At 42.8% G+C, this 18961-nt stretch overlaps 1 protein-coding gene across 1 annotated transcript in view; it reads left to right on the forward strand.

The window, feature by feature from the left end:
• The window catches only part of APBB3 (amyloid beta precursor protein binding family B member 3), a 99299-nt gene that overhangs the window by 50780 nt on the left and 29558 nt on the right, over positions 1-18961 (forward strand). Inside the window, exons 2-8 of the mRNA XM_088475027.1 lie at positions 1504-1679; positions 3926-4002; positions 4418-4478; positions 12023-12163; positions 13326-13453; positions 14601-14715; positions 15224-15311. Of these exons, the coding sequence (XP_088331153.1) occupies positions 1504-1679; positions 3926-4002; positions 4418-4478; positions 12023-12163; positions 13326-13453; positions 14601-14715; positions 15224-15311 (786 nt within the window). The remainder of the gene's footprint in view (positions 1-1503; positions 1680-3925; positions 4003-4417; positions 4479-12022; positions 12164-13325; positions 13454-14600; positions 14716-15223; positions 15312-18961) is intronic.

Genomic DNA, 18961 nt, shown 5'->3' on the forward strand with positions numbered 1-18961 from the left:
GGCTCCGACTCGGGAATGTCCTGGGTCGGCGCTGGCTAAATTCCGGGTCTGACCCGTATTGGAACCCTGGGCCTGATTCAGAGCCGCTCGTAACCGGCCGCTTGTTCGCTCCGAGTGATGTTCGCACATCTGCGCATGCTTATGGGTTTTAGTACGCATGCGCGAACCAGTCAGTGCGGCCGAAAATCATGTGCTCGCAAAATAGCGAATGCCTGCTAATTTGAGTGACAGAATGAGGCGTTTGTGGGTGGTAACGGGAAGGTGCTTGAAAACGGGGAGTGGAGATCCGAACGCAGGCGTGCCTAACGGTCAAAACGGGCGTTTTAAGGGTGTGCATAATTAAAAAAACAGCGTCATCGACCACGTCAGTTGGTTGTCTTTTAGCCAGAACTGCTCGCATGATTGCGGTAGGAAAATGCAACCACATGAATAGCGAGCAGTTCATTCGCCTTTCGATGTACTCGATTAATCTAATAAATAGCGGAGATGACGTATGATGCGAGCGGCCAGGGGGCGTTTTTTACAAAAAAATATCCGCATGTTTTGTTCGCTTGTTCAGACATAGAGGCGTCAACAGACCGCAAAGAGCGAACGGTCAATTTAAATAGCCAGCCCCTTTTTCTGGACGAGCGAGCGCAAATAGCGTCCGGCTCTGAATCAGGCCCCCTGTTCCTACTCCGGGTCAGATCCGGAATTTAGGTGTAAAAGTGGTAAAAGACATATCTATTGTCACCCTTACTAAGCCCCTCATCCCACTAATACGTGTCCCCTATAGTCTTGGTTCCTGCATTCCAGGGAGTTTGCCATTTTACTGTAGCCGAACAAGTGCCAAGACAATCTGGGGGTCAGTGTTTGCACTCTTCCCCAATTATCCTGCCTAGTTTGTAGCACCAACTGCCCTCCCCATTAGACCTAGTTACTGACATTAACAAATGACAATAATGCTTAATTTATACATATACAGTTCATTTACAATCATGAACTGGCATATCTCTTACTTAGGGGGAGATGTATCAAGCCTTTGGACAGAGATAAGGCAGAGAAGTTGCCAGAAGCAACCAATTAGCTTATAACTCACATTTATCTAGCACAGTCTATGAAATGACATAAGCTGATTGCATGCTTTGGGCAACTTCTCTATTTTATCTCTCTCCAAGGCTTGATCCATCTCTGCCTTAAAGAGGACCTAGCACAATGAATTATCTGAAAAGCAAAATTCTAACACATAGACATTGGGTCCACTTTAAACAAGCTAAAGTGGCTTTAATTGGTGGAAGTTGTAGGGATTATTTATTTTGCAGGTGGTGATGTGTTACACTTCCTTATTTGTAAATGAGACTCAAATACTTTTTAATATTTATAGAATTCCCTGCCACATCCAATCAAGCTCTCCCACAGTCTTCAAATGCTCTCTGAAAATCTATATGTTAATCAAGGCTTACCGTACTCCCACCTATGCTACCCACACTGATGTACCATCATACCTGTATTTGCTTTGCACAGATAACTTATGGAGTGACCAGAACTTTGAGGCTGATCCTGACCTTCCTCCAGGATGGAGGACAATCCATGACTCTTCCGGGACCTATTACTGGCATGTACCAACAGGAACCACTCAATGGCAGCACCCAATGTACAATTCAGGAAAATCTCATAGTTTAAGCACCATTCAGGAGAAGGTAGGATACCAGCTGGTATATAAATTTCTTGTAATTTAGCTTTAACCATTAGGTATAGACAATTAGCGGGTGTGATTTCCAGTGCTTTTCCTACCGCCAAGCTCTTACTATAGAGGTTTGTCTCTTTAAAGTGGGTAATCCTCTGTGTAGGGTGAAGCAACGCGCATGAGTAGGCCGCCTATCTAGTGGCATATCTATAATGAGAAAGGAACTTCAAGAAAAAGAAGTGAAGGCGCTATTCAATTAGTAGGAATAAGATATTCAATTTATTACAATAAATAAACTAAAAAACAAAAATAAACTAAAAAAAAAACACACATTTCACATATAGGAATAATAATACGTACTAATAACTGAATTTTAGCACAGCACTTCCAATATAGATAATCATTTAGTGCTCTCTTTTTTATAATCAATTATAAGAATGCTAATTTTTAAGCCATCTTAATAAGTGATTGGAAATGATTATGTGGTTTTGTGAACAGAAGTGTTTATAAAATTGTAGTGTTTTCACTGGAAATTGAGCACTAATTTATATCTATATTGGAAGTGCTGTGCTAAAATTCAGTTATTGGTACGTATTATTCCTATATGTGAAATGTGTGTGTTTTTTAGTTTATTTATTTTTGTTTTTTAGTTTATTTATTTTAATAAATTGAATATCTTATTCCTACTACTTGAATAGCGCCTTCACTTCTTTTTATTGAAGTTCCTTTTTTGATTGTACTATTTAAGGGGAGCAATACCCTTTGGAAGGCTGCAGTTCGACTAGTAAGTATTGTCACCAGATAGACTAGCGCCCTAAGAATTTTTTATTGTCTCGGCATATCTATAATGGTTGCAGGGTGTGAGGAGCACACGGGCCCCTGAGTCCAGGGGGACCCAAACTACCCATTTACTATACTTACCTCTCTGGAGTGTCATGTCGGCACTCCATAAATCACTATGAAAATGGAGCAACCGCCATTTGCCTGGAGATTTGTGCATGCACAGAACAGAAATCAACTGGAACAGGGCGTAGATGCCATGTTTCCTGAGAACTGTGCCAGAGTCTACAAGAAACTGTGAGGTGGAGAGAGGAGCAGGCCCAATTAGCTGCTGCACACGGGACCCCTCCTCTTCTAATCCGCCCCTGCGCCTATCACTCACAAGGAACCAATGACATCACCAATCGACTTAGTAGCATCACTGATTCCCAGTTAATCCATTGGCTGCTGGCTCAGTGACGTCTCTGGATCACAATTGAAAACTTAATTCTCATGAATATTGGTTCAGCTTATAAAGTAAGTTTGCAGCAATGAACCAACATGTTGTAGAATAAAATATCTATATTACTAAATAAAAAGCATAAAACAATGGGTGAATAGCCCCGGGAAGGAGATTCAGGAGCTATTCAATTCAGTGCGGTGTTAATTTCATCTAGAACCACTTAAATCGGAGAATGCAGATTACTGCGCCATAAGCTGAGTGTTTGATCGCGGTAACTGGCATTCTCCAACTAAAGTGTCAACCGCGTGGCTGTTAGCGCAGCTCTAAGCCGGGGAAAACAGCATCGCGGCCAGCACTTAAATCGGAATTCTGCTTGCACCTCCGGAGGGTGCGAGCAGGAATCCTGTAGTCGGACATAACAGCACACTGAATTGAATAGCTCCGAGAACTCCTTCCAGGGGGCTACCCAGGATTGCGCTGCATTGAATCGCCCCCAATGTATGAAAAAATCATACAAAGAATGCCAAAAATTGCACACAATATTAGATCTACAATGAGAGATCCTGGAATCTATTCAATCAATATTCCAAACAGCTCATGTTCCTTCAAGATATTGCATATACTGTAAATACAATATATGCTTATGATGTACCAGCTCTAAAAAGGCAACTGATTGTGTAGAAACTCAAAAGTACATTGCTTTTTAATATAAGTAAATCAATTAAATTAGCTGCGAGGGGCACCAGTTGCTGTCGCAACGACGTGGAAACACCGCTAATGGCACCTCAGCTCGCCCCCCTCGTTGCCTGATCGCGCCACGGACTTGTGTATTTTTTTTATACCCACTTCTACTCCTGTCTGAGTGATGTATAGATGAAGCCTTCACTATTCCACGCTTGCCCCCCAGGAATACAGCTTAGAAAACACTTTCACACTTGCACAGTGCACCATACTACCATACTGTACTTCTGTGTTAGATATCTATCTTTATCTGTGATATTGTTGTAATATGAATATAATGCTTTTCTCATGCTCAGAAAGTCCATAGGATTTCAGTGAATGATGTTTTTCCAGCTCAGCCATTTCCTGGAACAGCGTCCGTTTCAGACAGAAGGTAAGAAACCCGTCCTTATTTATATAGATAACTTTCCTACATGTATGTTCCTTACATCTACTCAATGCCTGTACTGCTGTAGAGCACTCTGCCTGATACTGGTGGGATGATAATGATATAGGTTATAACTTTTTTTTTTATAAACAACTTAACATATTTTCTTGTAACAAGCCAACATTGCCATACTTGCCATACTTACCATACTGTAGGGGTCTATTTACTAAGCAGTGTTAGGAGACAGAGTGAAAAGTTATAAGGTATCAGCCAATCAGCTCCTAACTTCCATCTCGCAGGCTGTGTTTGAAAAATGACAGTTGGGAGCTGATTGGCTGGCACCTTATCACTTTTCACTCTGTCTCCTAACACTGCTTAGTAACTAGACCTGTACAAGTTGATTAAATATCTCTGTTTTTAGGTCTTCTCTTCAGTGGCACGATGAGGATTTATTCCGCAATATTAATGAACCTGGCAGTAAGGTAATGAGTTGCTGCAATATTTTATCCATCTGTTTGATATCTACAACTGTAAAGAAATCTCATTCAATAACACTGTTACATGAAAGGTGCGCGCTCCGAAATCCGTCCGCCTGTGCGTCTGAGACTCAGTAGCTCTTAGGTGCAGCTGCCTGTCACTTCCAAAAAGGGCAAATATTATCAGTCCATTACATTATTAGATTAATAAGCAAGATCAAGGGGCCTATTCATGATGTTATTTTCGGGGTCCGAACGGACCCCGATAATTAACACTCTGACTCGCCGCAGCTACCGGAGCAATTCCTCATTGCTTCGGCGCGGTGACAGCTGATGCGATATCAGCTGTCCCAGTGAGCCTCTTTCCTGCTCCTTTTCGGAGAAGTGAAGGGACTGCGCATGCACGACCTACAAGTCACGCTTGCGCACAAGTGCACCGACATCCAGCGAAAGGAGCCGGACAGGGGCGGAGGGACTTGAAAGGATCCCTCATGGCAACCCGGACCTCCTTCCCATAGGGAGGGAGCGGGTTTGCGATGCCAGAGGAGGAGCATTCGCCATCTGAAGATGGTGAATGCTCCCACAGTCAAGCTCCTAAAATATAATATTTTCGGAGCTTGATGAATTCTGTCCCTATACTAGTGTATGAGGACAGCGGGCCATTCCGCCAAAGGAAGGTAAGTAGGAGATATCTGTGCCATCTCCTTCCATACCTTCTTGATGAATGGCCCTTAATTGTTACAATTGCACATTTTCACCTGCTTTTGTGGAAATTTAGTGATGATGAATAGAGCCCCCAAATCTTTAAAATTACACTTTCCAAAAAAAAGACAGAAAATGTTTTACTTATTCCTCACATCTGCCTGAACCTGCAGCCTTATACAGCTGTCCTCACGGAGACAAAGACGGCCTCTAACATTGTGGTCAGAAGGGAGCAAAAGAGGAAGCCAGGATCTCCTTGTTCTTGACTGTATAAATCCTTTAGTATTCTAACTAATAAATTTGAATGAATAAATAAATTTAATATTAAGAGGGTTTGTGCTCTCAAATATGCATGGATGCAAATTAAATGACTATGGGCCTGATTCAGACCCACTCGCGAGCGGCTGTCCGCTCGCAAGTGGGTCGATGTTATGGACTGAGCATGCGCACGACGGAGGGAGCTCCGTCGTGCGCATGCGCCAGACGCGACGAGCGAAGGAAAGTCCTTCGCTCGTTGTGTCCGATCAAAGGGGGCGTGTTGTCAATGTTGATTGACAGCACGCCCCCTTTGGTGGGCGTGCCGGGGGCGTGCCTCCCTGACGGGGGCGTTCCCACGGGAACGTCTCCCGTCAGAAGCCGGCCCACTGACATCACTAGTGATGTCAGTGGGAGTGATTTTGGCTCTGATAGAGCCAAAATCACTCCGGAGCTTGCGGTTGAAAACCTCAACCGCAGGCTCCGGCTCGCAATTTCGATGGTCGCGATGGTCACGACCATCGCGGCCATCACAATGCACTCTCGTATAGCCTGTGGGTGGTGACCCACAGCTATACGAGCGTCCAGGAGGACGCTCCATTTTCATGGAGCCCGGCCCTCATTCAGAGCGTGCGCTCTGCTCAGAGCGTACGGCTCTGAATGAGGGCCCATATCCGCATGTGATTATTCTATAACTAAATATAGACGTAACTAATGCACTTTGAGCCTGATTCAGATCTGGGAATAGGTGTGGGCCTGATTCAGAGATGAACACAATGGCGATTACGTAAGCAAATCGAGCGATGCGCTGCGATCGCATTGCGATTATGGATGCATATCAGAATATATTGCACAGTGATTGACAGGTTGCCAGCATTTGGGGGTGGTAACAGGGGGGTGGGAAGAAAAACGCAGGCGTGCAGCTCAGAATAGTGCTAGATACGTGCAGCTCAGAATAGTGCTAGATACGTGCAGCCTCAGAATAGTGTTAGATACATATAGCTCAGGATAGTGTTAGATATATGCATCTTAGAATAGTGTTAGATACGTTCAGCTCAGAATAGTCTTAGATATGTGCAGCTCAGAATAGTGTTAGATACATGCATCTCAGAATAGTGTTAGATACGTGCATCTCAGAATAGTGTTAGATACGTGCATCTCAGAATAGTGTTAGATACATGCATCTCATAATAGTTAAATACATGAATCTCAGAATAGTGTTAGATATGTGCATCTCAGAATAGTGTTAGATACGTGCATCTCAGAATAGTGTTAGATACGTGCATCTCAGAATAGTGTTAGATATGTGCATCTCAGAATAGTGTTAGATACGTGCATCTCAGAATAGTGTTAGATACGTGCATCTTAGAATAGTGTTAGATACGTATAGCACAGAATAGTGTTAGATACATGCATCTCAGAATAGTGTTAGATACGTGCAACTCAGAATAGTGTTAGATACGTGCATCTCAGAATAGTGTTAGATACGTGCAACTCAGAATCGTGTTAGATACGTGCATCTCAGAATAGTGTTAGATACGTGCATCTCAGAATAGTGTTAGATACGTGCATCTCAGAATAGTGTTAGATACGTGCATCTCAGAATAGTGTTAGATACGTGCATCTCAGAATAGTGTTAGATACGTGCATCTCAGAATAGTGTTAGATACGTGCAACTCAGAATAGTGTTAGATACGTGCATCTCAGAAGTGTTAGATACGTGCATCTCAGAATAGTGTTAGATACGTATAGCTCAGAATAGTGTTAGATACGTGCATGTCAGAATAGTGTTAGATACATGCATCTCAGAATAACGTTAGATACGTGCATCTCAGAATAGTGTTAGACACGTGCATGTCAGCATAGTGGGGGTCATTCAGACCCGCTTGCGAGCGCAGGACGCTCGCAAGCGGGTCGATGTTCCCCCAATGCGCATGCGCACGACGGAGGGATCTCCGTCGTGTGCATGCGCGAGACCCGAATAACGACGGCCAAGCCGTCGTTATGAGTCTCGCACTAAAGGGGGCGTGCTGTCGATGGTGACTGACAGCACTTGGTGACTGACAGCACTTTAGTGGGCGTGCTGGTGCGTGGTTGCCAGACGGAGGCGTTCCCTCTGAGTCCGGCCCCACTGTGATGTCAGTGGGAGTGATTTTGGCTCTGATAGAGCCAAAATCACTCCCAGGGCTTGCGGCAAAGAGACCCTACCACAAGGGTCTCGTCGCAAGCCCGATGGTCGCGATGGTCTTGACCATCGCGACCATCTTTTTGGCCGCTTGCATATGCTGTGGAGGCCACTCCATTTTAAGGTAGGAGGGCACTGATGCAGAGCAAGCGCTCTGGTCAGAGCGTCCGGCTCTGAATCAGGCCCTGTGTTAGATACGTGCATCTCAGAATAGTGTTAGATACATGCATCTCAGAATAGTGGTATATACTTATAGCTCAGAATAGTGTTAGATACATGCATCTCAGAATAGTGTTAGATACATGCATCTCAGAATAGTGGTAGATACTTATAGCTCAGAATAGTGTTAGATACGTCCAGCTCAGAATAGTGTAAAGGTCCCCATACATCAGAAATCTGAAAACCACAATTGAACAACTTTGTTGCCCGATCTTAGGATTTCCCAATCTAGCTATCTGCGTCCATACATTACAGATCTTTTTCAGTGATTTGCAGATCATTTTCCGCAAACACAGATCTTCCAATCTTGAAAGGCCCATCATTTTAGTAGTAACGGTCTGCAAATCTGCTGATCATCTCCATACACTAGCAATCTAAAGCCCCAATTGAACTGTGAAATCCAACATGTTGGACAACCTGATTTACCAATTCCAATCACTTTTTGGTTGCAATCTGCATCTGTGAAGCCCATACATTGCAGATATTTTTACACAATCATCTGCAAATTGCAGGTTTGCCACAATCAATTGCTGATGTATGGTGGCCTTAAGATACGTGTAGCTCAGAGTAGTGTTAGATATGTGCAACTCAGTATAGTGTTAAATACATGCAGCTCAGAGTAATGTAGATACATGCAGCTCAGAATAGTGGGCCTGATTCAGACCCGCTCACGAGCGCAGGACGCTCGCAAGCGGGTCGATGGTGCCCTACTGCGCATGCGCATGACGGAGGGAGCTCCGTCGTGCGCATGCGCGAGACCCGGCTAGCGACGGGGTAGCCGTCACTCAAGGTCTCACACCAAAGGGGGCGTGCTGTCGATGTTGATTGACAGCACGCCCCCTTTGGTGGGCGTGCCAGGGGCGTGGCTGCCAGACGGAGGCGGTCCCATGGGAACGCCTACCGTCTAAAGCCGGCCCCATTGACATCAATAGTGATGTCAGTGGGAGTGATTTTGGCTCTGATATAGCCAAAATCACCCCAGGGCTTGCGGCAGCGAGACCCTACCGCAGGGTCTCTGTCGCAAGCCCGATGGTCTTGACCATCGCGACCATCATCACGGACGCTCGCTATAGCTGTGGGTGGTCACCCACAGCTATGCGAGCGTCCAAGAGGCCGCTCCATTTTCATGTAGGAGGGCCCTGATTCAGAGCGAGCGCTCTGGTCAGAGCGTCCGGCTCTGAATCAGGCCCAGGGTTAGATACGTGCAGCTCAGAGTAATGTTAGATACGTGCAGCTCAGCATAGTGTTAAATATGTGCAGCTCAGTATAGTGTTAAATACGTGCAGCTCAGTAGTGTTAGATATGTGCAGCTCAGAGTAGTGTTAGATATGTGCAGCTCAGAGTAGTGTTAGATATGTGCAGCTCGAAGTAATATGAGACACGTGCAGCTCAGAGTAATGTTAGATACGTGCAGCTCAGAGTAATATTATTTACGTGCAGCTCAGAATAGTGTTAGATACGTGCAGCTCAGATTGATGTTAGATACGTGCAACTCAGAATAGTGTCAGATACGTGCAGTTCAGAATAGTGTTAGATATGTGCAGTGTAGAATAGTGTTAGATAAGTGCAGTGTAGAATAGTGTTAGATATGTGCAGTGTAGAATAGTGTTAGATACGTGCAGTGTAGAATAATGTTAGATACGTGCAGTGTAGAATAGTGTTAGATATGTGCAGTGTAGAATAGTGTTAGATAAGTGCAGTGTAGAATAGTGTTAGATACGTGCAGTGTAGAATAGTGTTAGATACGTGCAGTGTAGAATAGTGTTAGATACGTGCAGTGTAGAATAATGTTAGATACGTGCAGTGTAGAATAGTGTTAGATACGTGCAGTGTAGAATAGTGTTAGATATGTGCAGTGTAGAATAGTGTTAGATACGTGCAGTGTAGAATAGTGTTAGATATGTGCAGTGTAGAATAGTGTTAGATATGTGCAGTGTAGAATAGTGTTAGATACGTGCAGTGTAGAATAGTGTTAGATACGTGCAGTGTAGAATAGTGTTAGATATGTGCAGTGTAGAATAGTGTTAGATACGTGCAGTGTAGAATAGTGTTAGATACGTGCAGTGTAGAATAGTGTTAGATACGTGCAGTGTAGAATAGTGTTAGATACGTGCAGTGTAGAATAGTGTTAGATACGTGCAGTGTAGAATAGTGTTAGATACATGCAGCTCAGAGTAATGTTAGATACGTGCAGTTCAGAATAGTGTTAGATATGTGCAGTGTAGAATAGTGTTAGATATGTGCAGTGTAGAATAGTGTTAGATATGTGCAGTGTAGAATAGTGTTAGATACGTGCAGTGTAGAATAGTATTACAAACATGCATTGTAGAATAGTGTTAGATACGTGCAGTGTAGAATAATGTTAGATACATGCAGTGTAGAATAGTGTTAGATACGTGCAGTGTAGAATAGTGTTAGATATGTGCAGTGTAGAATAGTGTTAGATATGTGCAGTGTAGAATAGTGTTAGATATGTGCAGTGTAGAATAGTGTTAGATACGTGCAGTGTAGAATAGTGTTAGATACGTGCAGTGTAGAATAGTGTTAGATACGTGCAGTGTAGAATAGTGTTAGATACGTGCAGTGTAGAATAGTGTTAGATACGTGCAGTGTAGAATAGTGTTAGATACGTGCAGTGTAGAATAGTGTTAGATACATGCAGCTCAGAGTAATGTTAGATACGTGCAGTTCAGAATAGTGTTAGATATGTGCAGTGTAGAATAGTGTTAGATATGTGCAGTGTAGAATAGTGTTAGATATGTGCAGTGTAGAATAGTGTTAGATACGTGCAGTGTAGAATAGTATTACAAACATGCATTGTAGAATAGTGTTAGATACGTGCAGTGTAGAATAATGTTAGATACATGCAGTGTAGAATAGTGTTAGATACGTGCAGTGTAGAATAGTGTTAGATATGTGCAGTGTAGAATAGTGTTAGATATGTGCAGTGTAGAATAATGTTAGATATGTGCAGTGTAGAATAGTGTTAGATATGTGCAGTGTAGAATAATGTTAGATATGTGCAGTGTAGAATAGTGTTAGATATGTGCAGTGTAGAATAGTGTTAGATACGTGCAGTGTAGAATAGTATTAGAAACGTGCATTGTAGAATAGTGTTAGATACGTGCAGTGTAGAATAATGTTAGATACGTGCAGTGTAGAATAATGTTAGATACGTGCAGTGTAGAATAGTGTTAGATACGTGCAGTGTAGAATAGTGTTAGATACGTGCAGCTCAGAGTAATGTTAGATACGTGTAGCTCAGAATAATGTTAGATACGTGCAGTTTAGAATAGTGTTAGATACATGCTGCTCAGAATAGTGTTAGAAAAATGGGTTTGATATATAATGTCGCCATTCACCATGTCATTCATAATGCAGACATGAGAATGATGACGTGGTTAGCATGTCGACATATTTATTGTCACTGACACAGACAAAATGTTGACATGGCGATCATGTTGACAGTCAGTAATTACAGTAACCCTAATGCTAATGTTGTTATTTTCTTCATTACACATTCTGCTGTCGGCTTTATGCATGTTGACATACTGACTGAATACCAGATAAATACAGCTCAAAACATTAGCTCTAATTGCACCCATGTACAAATTGTACATGAAGCGCAGCACTGCAATGTGCAAATGCAACGCTAAGGGGGGTTATTTACCAAGCTGACGTAATACTTTTTTGTTTTCACAGAAAAAGAGGTTGTCATTGCTTCTCTTTATTTAAGAAGAGGGAAATCACTAAGATATCACACATCCATTTGAGCTTTGATTGCTATGGGGACTGCAAAGTATGTTCAATTTATTAAACTTTGAGAAGCGGTGTTTAGTATACTTACCATTCCATCCAGCATCTAAAGTCGGCTGCCGAGTATTCTGCGCGTGTGCAAGTTTCACACTTAAGCACATGCAGAATGTAAGTTACACGAAAGCAGACAGATCAGTGGATTTCTCCTGTGTGGTTTTGCTTCTCTTTACTGTATGTGTGTGGTCTGTCGGCTTATGCAGAATGTCCCACGTTTGAGCAAAAAAATGGGCGACTTGTTGATATTTTTAACTAACTTTTTTTTTTTAAAGAAGCAAATGGTCCAAGGACAGTAGCTAATAGTATTATGATTTCTCTTAAAAGAAACCAATAATTTTAAAGACTAAATTGAATGACATGATTTCTGTTGTTTTAGAGTTTTGCCGTTCATTGTCTCGGTTGGGTGGAAATCCCAGAAGAAGACCTGGCCCCTGGGAAAAGCAGCATCACTGTTAACAACTGCATTCAGCAGCTTGCTCATACTAAATGTGACGGTGTTGATATGCCAGCTAATGATGTAAGTAACTATTATACCCATATGCTGTCGAGGGTCAGACTATTACAGCGTGTTTTTACGGGACACACGTGGTGTCTCTGCGATGGTCATGCAAAAGACATACAAAGGGTCTTTTATGAGGCTGCAGAGATGTAGCCCAGCAGTACAAATGTAATTACCTGTTGTCACACAATTGCACATGTCTGTGTATATATAGGTTCATGCCTTGGTTTAGTGAAAATCCTGTTGATTGTGTATAACAGTGGTTCCTAAACTCAGTCCTCAGGAACCCAAACAGTGCATGTTTTCCAGGTCACCTAGCAGGTGCACAGGTGCACTCATTACTCACTGATACATTTTAAAAGACATGTGGAGATAATTATTTCACTTGTGATTCTGTGAGGAGACATGGAAAACATGCACTGCTTGGAGTCCTGAGGACCGAGTTGAAGAACCTGTGGTGTATAAGTTTGTCCCGTTATGGATGCAGTTGGGCAGATTGCGGCGATCCCGACTGAACGCGGGTTAAAGGCAAGATATCACATTATTCTCTCTGGGTTGGGTATGAAATACCGGCGGCTCAATAGCTGCCGGGATGAAGATAGGCGTCAGTATTTCGACGCCTATCTCAAGTCCCTTGTCGGACTAAATGCCGGCGGTCTATAAACTACATCCCATTCTCTCTATGTGTAGGGATATTATATTGTGGGATGATATTTTTCAAAAACTCCAGCGGATCTTACCTCATGTAATAGCCTGGATAACGCTGGCATGGGTGTAACTCTGCCCAGACTGCTCGTATTTTTAAAATCGCCAATAACTTAAAAGGCGGTTTTGCCCGATCAATAAAAAGGCTAGAGGATGATAATGCATCAAAGTGATAGGCGGCTGTAAGCACGCCAACCTGGGCCGTACTAATCATGCCCACTCCGGTGGAGCGCGGGGGAGAGAGATGTCCCTATAAGCCTTGCCGGTCCCTTCAGAATGTTGTGATGGGTCCAGCAATGTTCTAGTTACGCCACTGCAATGTCCCCTAATTCTCATGAATTTAACACAGGACAGCAATGAAAAGCAAATACAGTAACTTGCCGCAACTCGCAAACTTTTACATCTGAGCCTATTAGTCTCGATCTTTTATTTTTTTCTGCTACACACACGAGTATTTCTTTTATTTGTATTCTAGGGGCAAACTATGGTCATGATTTTGAAGAAAGATACAATGACACTGTTGGATCCACTAGATCATAGTTTGATACATTCGCAACCCATTATCAACATCCGAGTGTGGGGAGTTGGCTGCAATAACGGAAGGTATGAAGTACTTGTATTGGTCGCAATGGCTGGACTTGAATAGTGTTGCACTTTCCTATTACAAATGCACCTTTACGTCCGTATAACATAACTGTAGACATAGGATTTGGGATAAAATTGACATTAATCTTGAAATTGTTAAATGAGTGGTCGTTGGGAAACGACTCCTGATCGCATGTAGTTTGGCCAAGACAACTTTTGGTGCTTTGCCAACTATTAATGTAGATATATTTCACTATCTACCATGTTTTACTGTAGATAGACGGACAGAAGCCTGTTGGTAGTGTATATACAGTAAATGTTCTGCGTAGAGGTGACGCTCAGGGGCTATGACAACTGAATTATGACTGTATGAGTACACTGACAAGCTTTTGAAAACTTTTTTTTTTTTGTCTATTTTTATCTTGTCCCTTTTCATCCTTGGACACTGCAGGGACAGGTAAGCCACCATCTACCAGACATATCTACCTGCTAATAGTACATTGTGATAACCCTCCACTCCCTATGTCATACCATACAGTATATACAAATGAAATGTAGGACTGGTGGGCCTGCAAAATATTGTCGCTGTCCAATTTACAGACAGCATTAGAAGAGACTGAAATTTGCATTCAACAAATCTAAACGTAAAAAATAAATAGCAAGCTCTGCTTGTGTAGGCATTGGGATTGCTCGGGGCCGAGGAGAGGGGCCCTCAAACTCTATCTATCTATCTATCTTAGTATAACAGACCCGGCACCTCAAATCTCGACCCCCGTCTGGCCCTGCTCCCTCTATGGCCGCCCTGCCCCCCTCTCTTTTGCCCTCCCCGACCCCACTCCTTTGCTGCTGCTGCAACCTATCTTCCCCCTCTGTGTCATGGCTGCACCCCTCCCCCATTTGTCGCTTAGTTCCTCCTCCTCCCTTCCCCGCTTCCATACACTGGCAGCTAGCATCTCCCTCGCTCACAGTGGGACCCATTGGGGTGCAGGCCCACACTTCCACTGCATGCGCACTGGGGAGACGGGGCAGCCTTACACAATTATTATATAGATATATAAACATCCCACATATATTGCGCCCTTTACCATGAGCTTACTGTATGTTGATCGCCAGTATGCCTTCCTTCAAACCATAGACCTATAAATATGTGTAAATATTGTCCTAGGGACTTTGCCTTTGTAGCTAACGACAAAGATACATGCATGCTGAAGTGCCACGTGTTCCGTTGTGACGTCCCAGCCAAAGCCATCGCCGGCGCCCTCCATGATATGTGCTCCAAGGTACCGTATGCACCATTCCTTACACTTCTGTCACTACTTACTTATGTTTAAAACATGGTGTGAATATTAAAACATTGTGACGACCATTTAATGGTGCCTGACTGACAGGCGCTGTCAGTGTAATCGCAATACTCGGATCCTGCGCATGCGCAGTTCTCCCACCATCGGGTTAGTACGTAAACCAGCGGGTTTATGTACTAACCTAAAATCAGGCCCTCAGTCGCTTAATGGCTTACATTGGAGGCCATACTCTGACCGATAATCTGTACCTAAACATGGGGCAGGTGCAAGTTTTCGATGGTCCATCCGATGGTTTCATCAGAAGTGGGATTATTGATTCTAAAGAGGCACAAAGTGGACGTCCCAGTCCTTGCACAGTTAGATGCACGATCTATCTTTATCTATGACTAGAACTAGAATTTTCTAATGACTTTGTGTTTCTGACTGCAATGGACTAAAAGGTGCAGATAGGTTGCAGTACCATCATCTGTGTTTTGTGTCCTTCCAGATTATGGCAGAGAGAGCAGTAGCCCATAACACTATGGCTCGGTCCATCACTCTAGACACCATCTCACCGGAAGACTTGCCCGTACAAGGTATGTGGAATTACTATCAACAAAGTCTAAACTGAATCATTTTGCCTGTGCGTGGTGGTCAGCTATTTAGTTACTGTACCTCTGTAGTTCTGCTGAGAGCCTAGGTTGATGAAGGAAACTCTATTTGCTGCGGAGCCACAAGAATGAAACTTTCTGATGTGTTCTCTACATAACTGTACAGCCGACATGCAGAACAGCTTAGGACGAAGCAGCAGCTTGCAGTCCCATATACAGCTGAATGCATATATGTGCCCTAGTACAATTTATTAGTCAATGTCTAATATTTTTTTCCATGTGTGCAATAGCTTTCCTGCCACAGAGCAGGGGTCATTTACCAAGAGAATACAGAGGGAATGGACGCCCTTAGTTATCATCTGCAGGCCATGTTGTTACATGTGCAGGCTGCAGCTATGGGATGAGTTCATCTTAGCTATTTTGATGGGTGAAACAGGGTGGGGGAGTAGGAACTCCTGATTAATACAGAATTTCCACATTATGTGCCTGTGTACATGAGAGATATTAAATATATTCAATTTTCTTTACAGAAATAAGGTGTCAGGGGTGGGGATAGATAGATAGATAGATAGATAGATAGATAGATAGATAGATAGATAGATAGATAGATAGATAGATATGAGTTTATTAGATAGATAGATAGATAGATAGATAGATAGATAGAAAGATAGATGATTTTATTAGACAGACAGACAGATAGATAGATAGATAGATAGATAGATAGATAGATAGATAGATAGATAGATAGATAGATAGATAGATAGATAGATAGATAGATAGATAGATATGAGTTTATTAGATAGATAGATAGATAGATAGATAGATAAGAGTTTATTAGATAGATAGATAGATAGATAGATAGATAGATATGAGTTTATTAGATAGATAGATAGATAGATAGATAGATAGATAGATAGATAGATAGATAGAGTGATTTACTGTTTCCATTTCCATCTTACAACTCCAGTAACACATTAGTCCTTCACATTAATCCTTCACCTCTATAGTACTGCAGCCCCTCCCTCACTGCTATAGTAGGACATCACGCTCCAACACCTGTGTACTAACACATTCCACTCCCACCTCTGTAATAATAAATTTCCCTCCCTCACCCATATTGTAACACATTCAACATTCCCCTCCCTTACCTGTGTAGAAATACAATCCCTCCCTCACTCCTGTAGTAATACATTACCCTCACTCACACCTGTATTAACTTATTCCCTTCCCTCACCTCTGGAGTAACACATTACCCCTACTCAACACATTCCCCTCCCTCATCTGTGTGTAACACATTCCCTTCCCTCACCCCATAGTAACACAATCCCCTCTCACTGCTGTTGCACACACTGGCCAACATATCGGGTGTGCGTGCATCGTGTGTGTGCGTCAGCCAGTGTGCGCAGACGATTTGCCAGTGAACTACGTCATTCACAGACATATCGCATCGGCTTTGTAGCACAGCCAATGGCGGATATATTTGCATATTGTGCTGTGTATATGGGCGGTCAGACGACTGCTCGTACACTTGCTGCCGGGGAGGGGGGCGCAATATGACCACCAGCCTGGATTACTACTGGCCAGATGGCAGTGATAGTTCTTCAGTTTGTTTGAACAACCATCATCTGCAGATATCTTTCAGGTGTGTAGTAACACATTCCCTTCCCTCACTATACAAATAGAGGAGCCACACCAACTGCCAGTGATGTTTGGCAGCACTTGGGGTGACAGTTGGTGCTTGAACATGATCTGTGCTACAGCCTCGATGAGACAGTCAGGCAGGACATTGCACAGGGGGAGGAAACGTTTTAGCCCTTTTCACCCCCTTAGGAGTCAAATTTCAAAAAAATCCCTTCTTAATGGGCACCTACGTCATGGAAGGAATATACACCCTGATTTTCATGTTTCCAGTTCCAGGGGTTTGGGCTGGGCGTTAATAGATAGACAAGTGTGTGACCATCTTAGTTATGCAGCGTCACCTTATATGAATAATTAGCTTTATTCATTGTTTCTAAATTAAAAAACATAAAAAAAATGGGGGGATCTGTCTGAAAAGGTAAGGATGACAGCCCTAAAGTTGTTAAGTTGTTATATAGTCCATACCTTAAGATCTTATTCAAAGTCGATTTCTGAAGATGATGTTTTCGGTTAGGACCTTATTGAAAGATGTAATCCAAAGACCTTTTTGATGGTTGTTATCCAATGACACTTAATATAGGCAGGAACTACTCAGAGGGTATCAATATAGGACAAAATGTCATTCCAAAATGGCTGCCAGTAGCTGGGTATCCTTTATATAGGGCTGTGACCTGCATTGTGACATCACCATGCATGCAGGCAGCCACGATGACACAGTCAGGCAGGACATTGCACAGGGGGAGGACACATTTTAGCCCTTTTCACCCCCTTAGGAGTCGAATTTCAAAAAATCCCCTCTTTTTGGGCACCTATGGCATGGAAGGGATACCCTCCCCGATTTTCATGTCCCTAGGTCCAGGGGTTTGGGCTGTTCGTTGATGAGTTAGTCAGGACATTTGATTTTTTATTTTATATATATATATATATATATATATATGTCAGGTGCATAAATATTGGGACATTGACAGAATTTTCATATTTTGGCCTCTATCCACCACCACAATGGCTTTGATATGAAACAAACAAGATGTGCTTTAACTGCAGACTTTCAGATTTAATTTGAAGGTAGTAACATCCAAATCAGGTGAACGGTGTAGGAATTACAACGGTTTCTATATGTGCCTCCCACTTTTTAAGGGGCCAAAAGTAATGGGACTATCATCTCAAAAGCTATTTCATGGACTGGTGTGGGCTATTCCCTCGTTATTTCATTATCAATTAAGCAGGTAAAAGGTCTGGAGTTGATTCTAGGTGTGACATTTGCATTTTGAATTAGTTGCTGTCGACTCTCAATATGAGATCCAAAGAGCTGTCACTATCAGTGAAGCAAGCCATCGTTAAGCTGAAAAATCAAAACAAACCCATCAGAGAGATAGCAAAAATATTAGGTGTGGCCAAATCAACTGTTTAGAACATTCTTAAAAAGAAAGAACGCACCGGAGACCTCAGCAACACCAAAAGACCCGGAAGACCACGGAAAACAACTGTGGTGGATGACAGAAGAATTATTTCCCTGGTGAAGAAAAACCCCTTCACAACAGTTGGCCAAATCAAGAACACTCTTAAAAAAGCCATTACAGTTCTGGAACAACATCCTATGGACAGATGAGACAAAGATCAACTTGTACCAGAGTGATGGGAAGAGAAGAGTATGGAGAAGGAAAGGAACTACTCATGATCCAAAACATACCACCTCATCAGTGAAGCATGGTGGCGGTAGTGTCATGGCGTGGGCATGTATGGCTGCCAATGGAACTGGTTCCCTTGTATTTATTGATGATGTGACTGCTGACAAAAGAAGCAGAATGAATTCTGAAGTGTTTCGGGCAATATTATATGCTCATATTCAGTCAAATGCTTCAGAACTCATTGGACAGTGCTTCACAGTGCAGATGGACAATGACCTGAAGCATACTGCAAAAGCAACCAAAGAGTTTTTTAAGGCTAAAAAGTGGAATGTTATGCAATGGCCAAGTCAGTCCCCTGACCTGAATCCG

Source organism: Taudactylus pleione, unplaced genomic scaffold, assembly GCF_031769625.1.
Source record: "Taudactylus pleione unplaced genomic scaffold, aTauple2 ptg000161l, whole genome shotgun sequence".
NCBI classification, from domain to species: domain Eukaryota; kingdom Metazoa; phylum Chordata; class Amphibia; order Anura; family Myobatrachidae; genus Taudactylus; species Taudactylus pleione.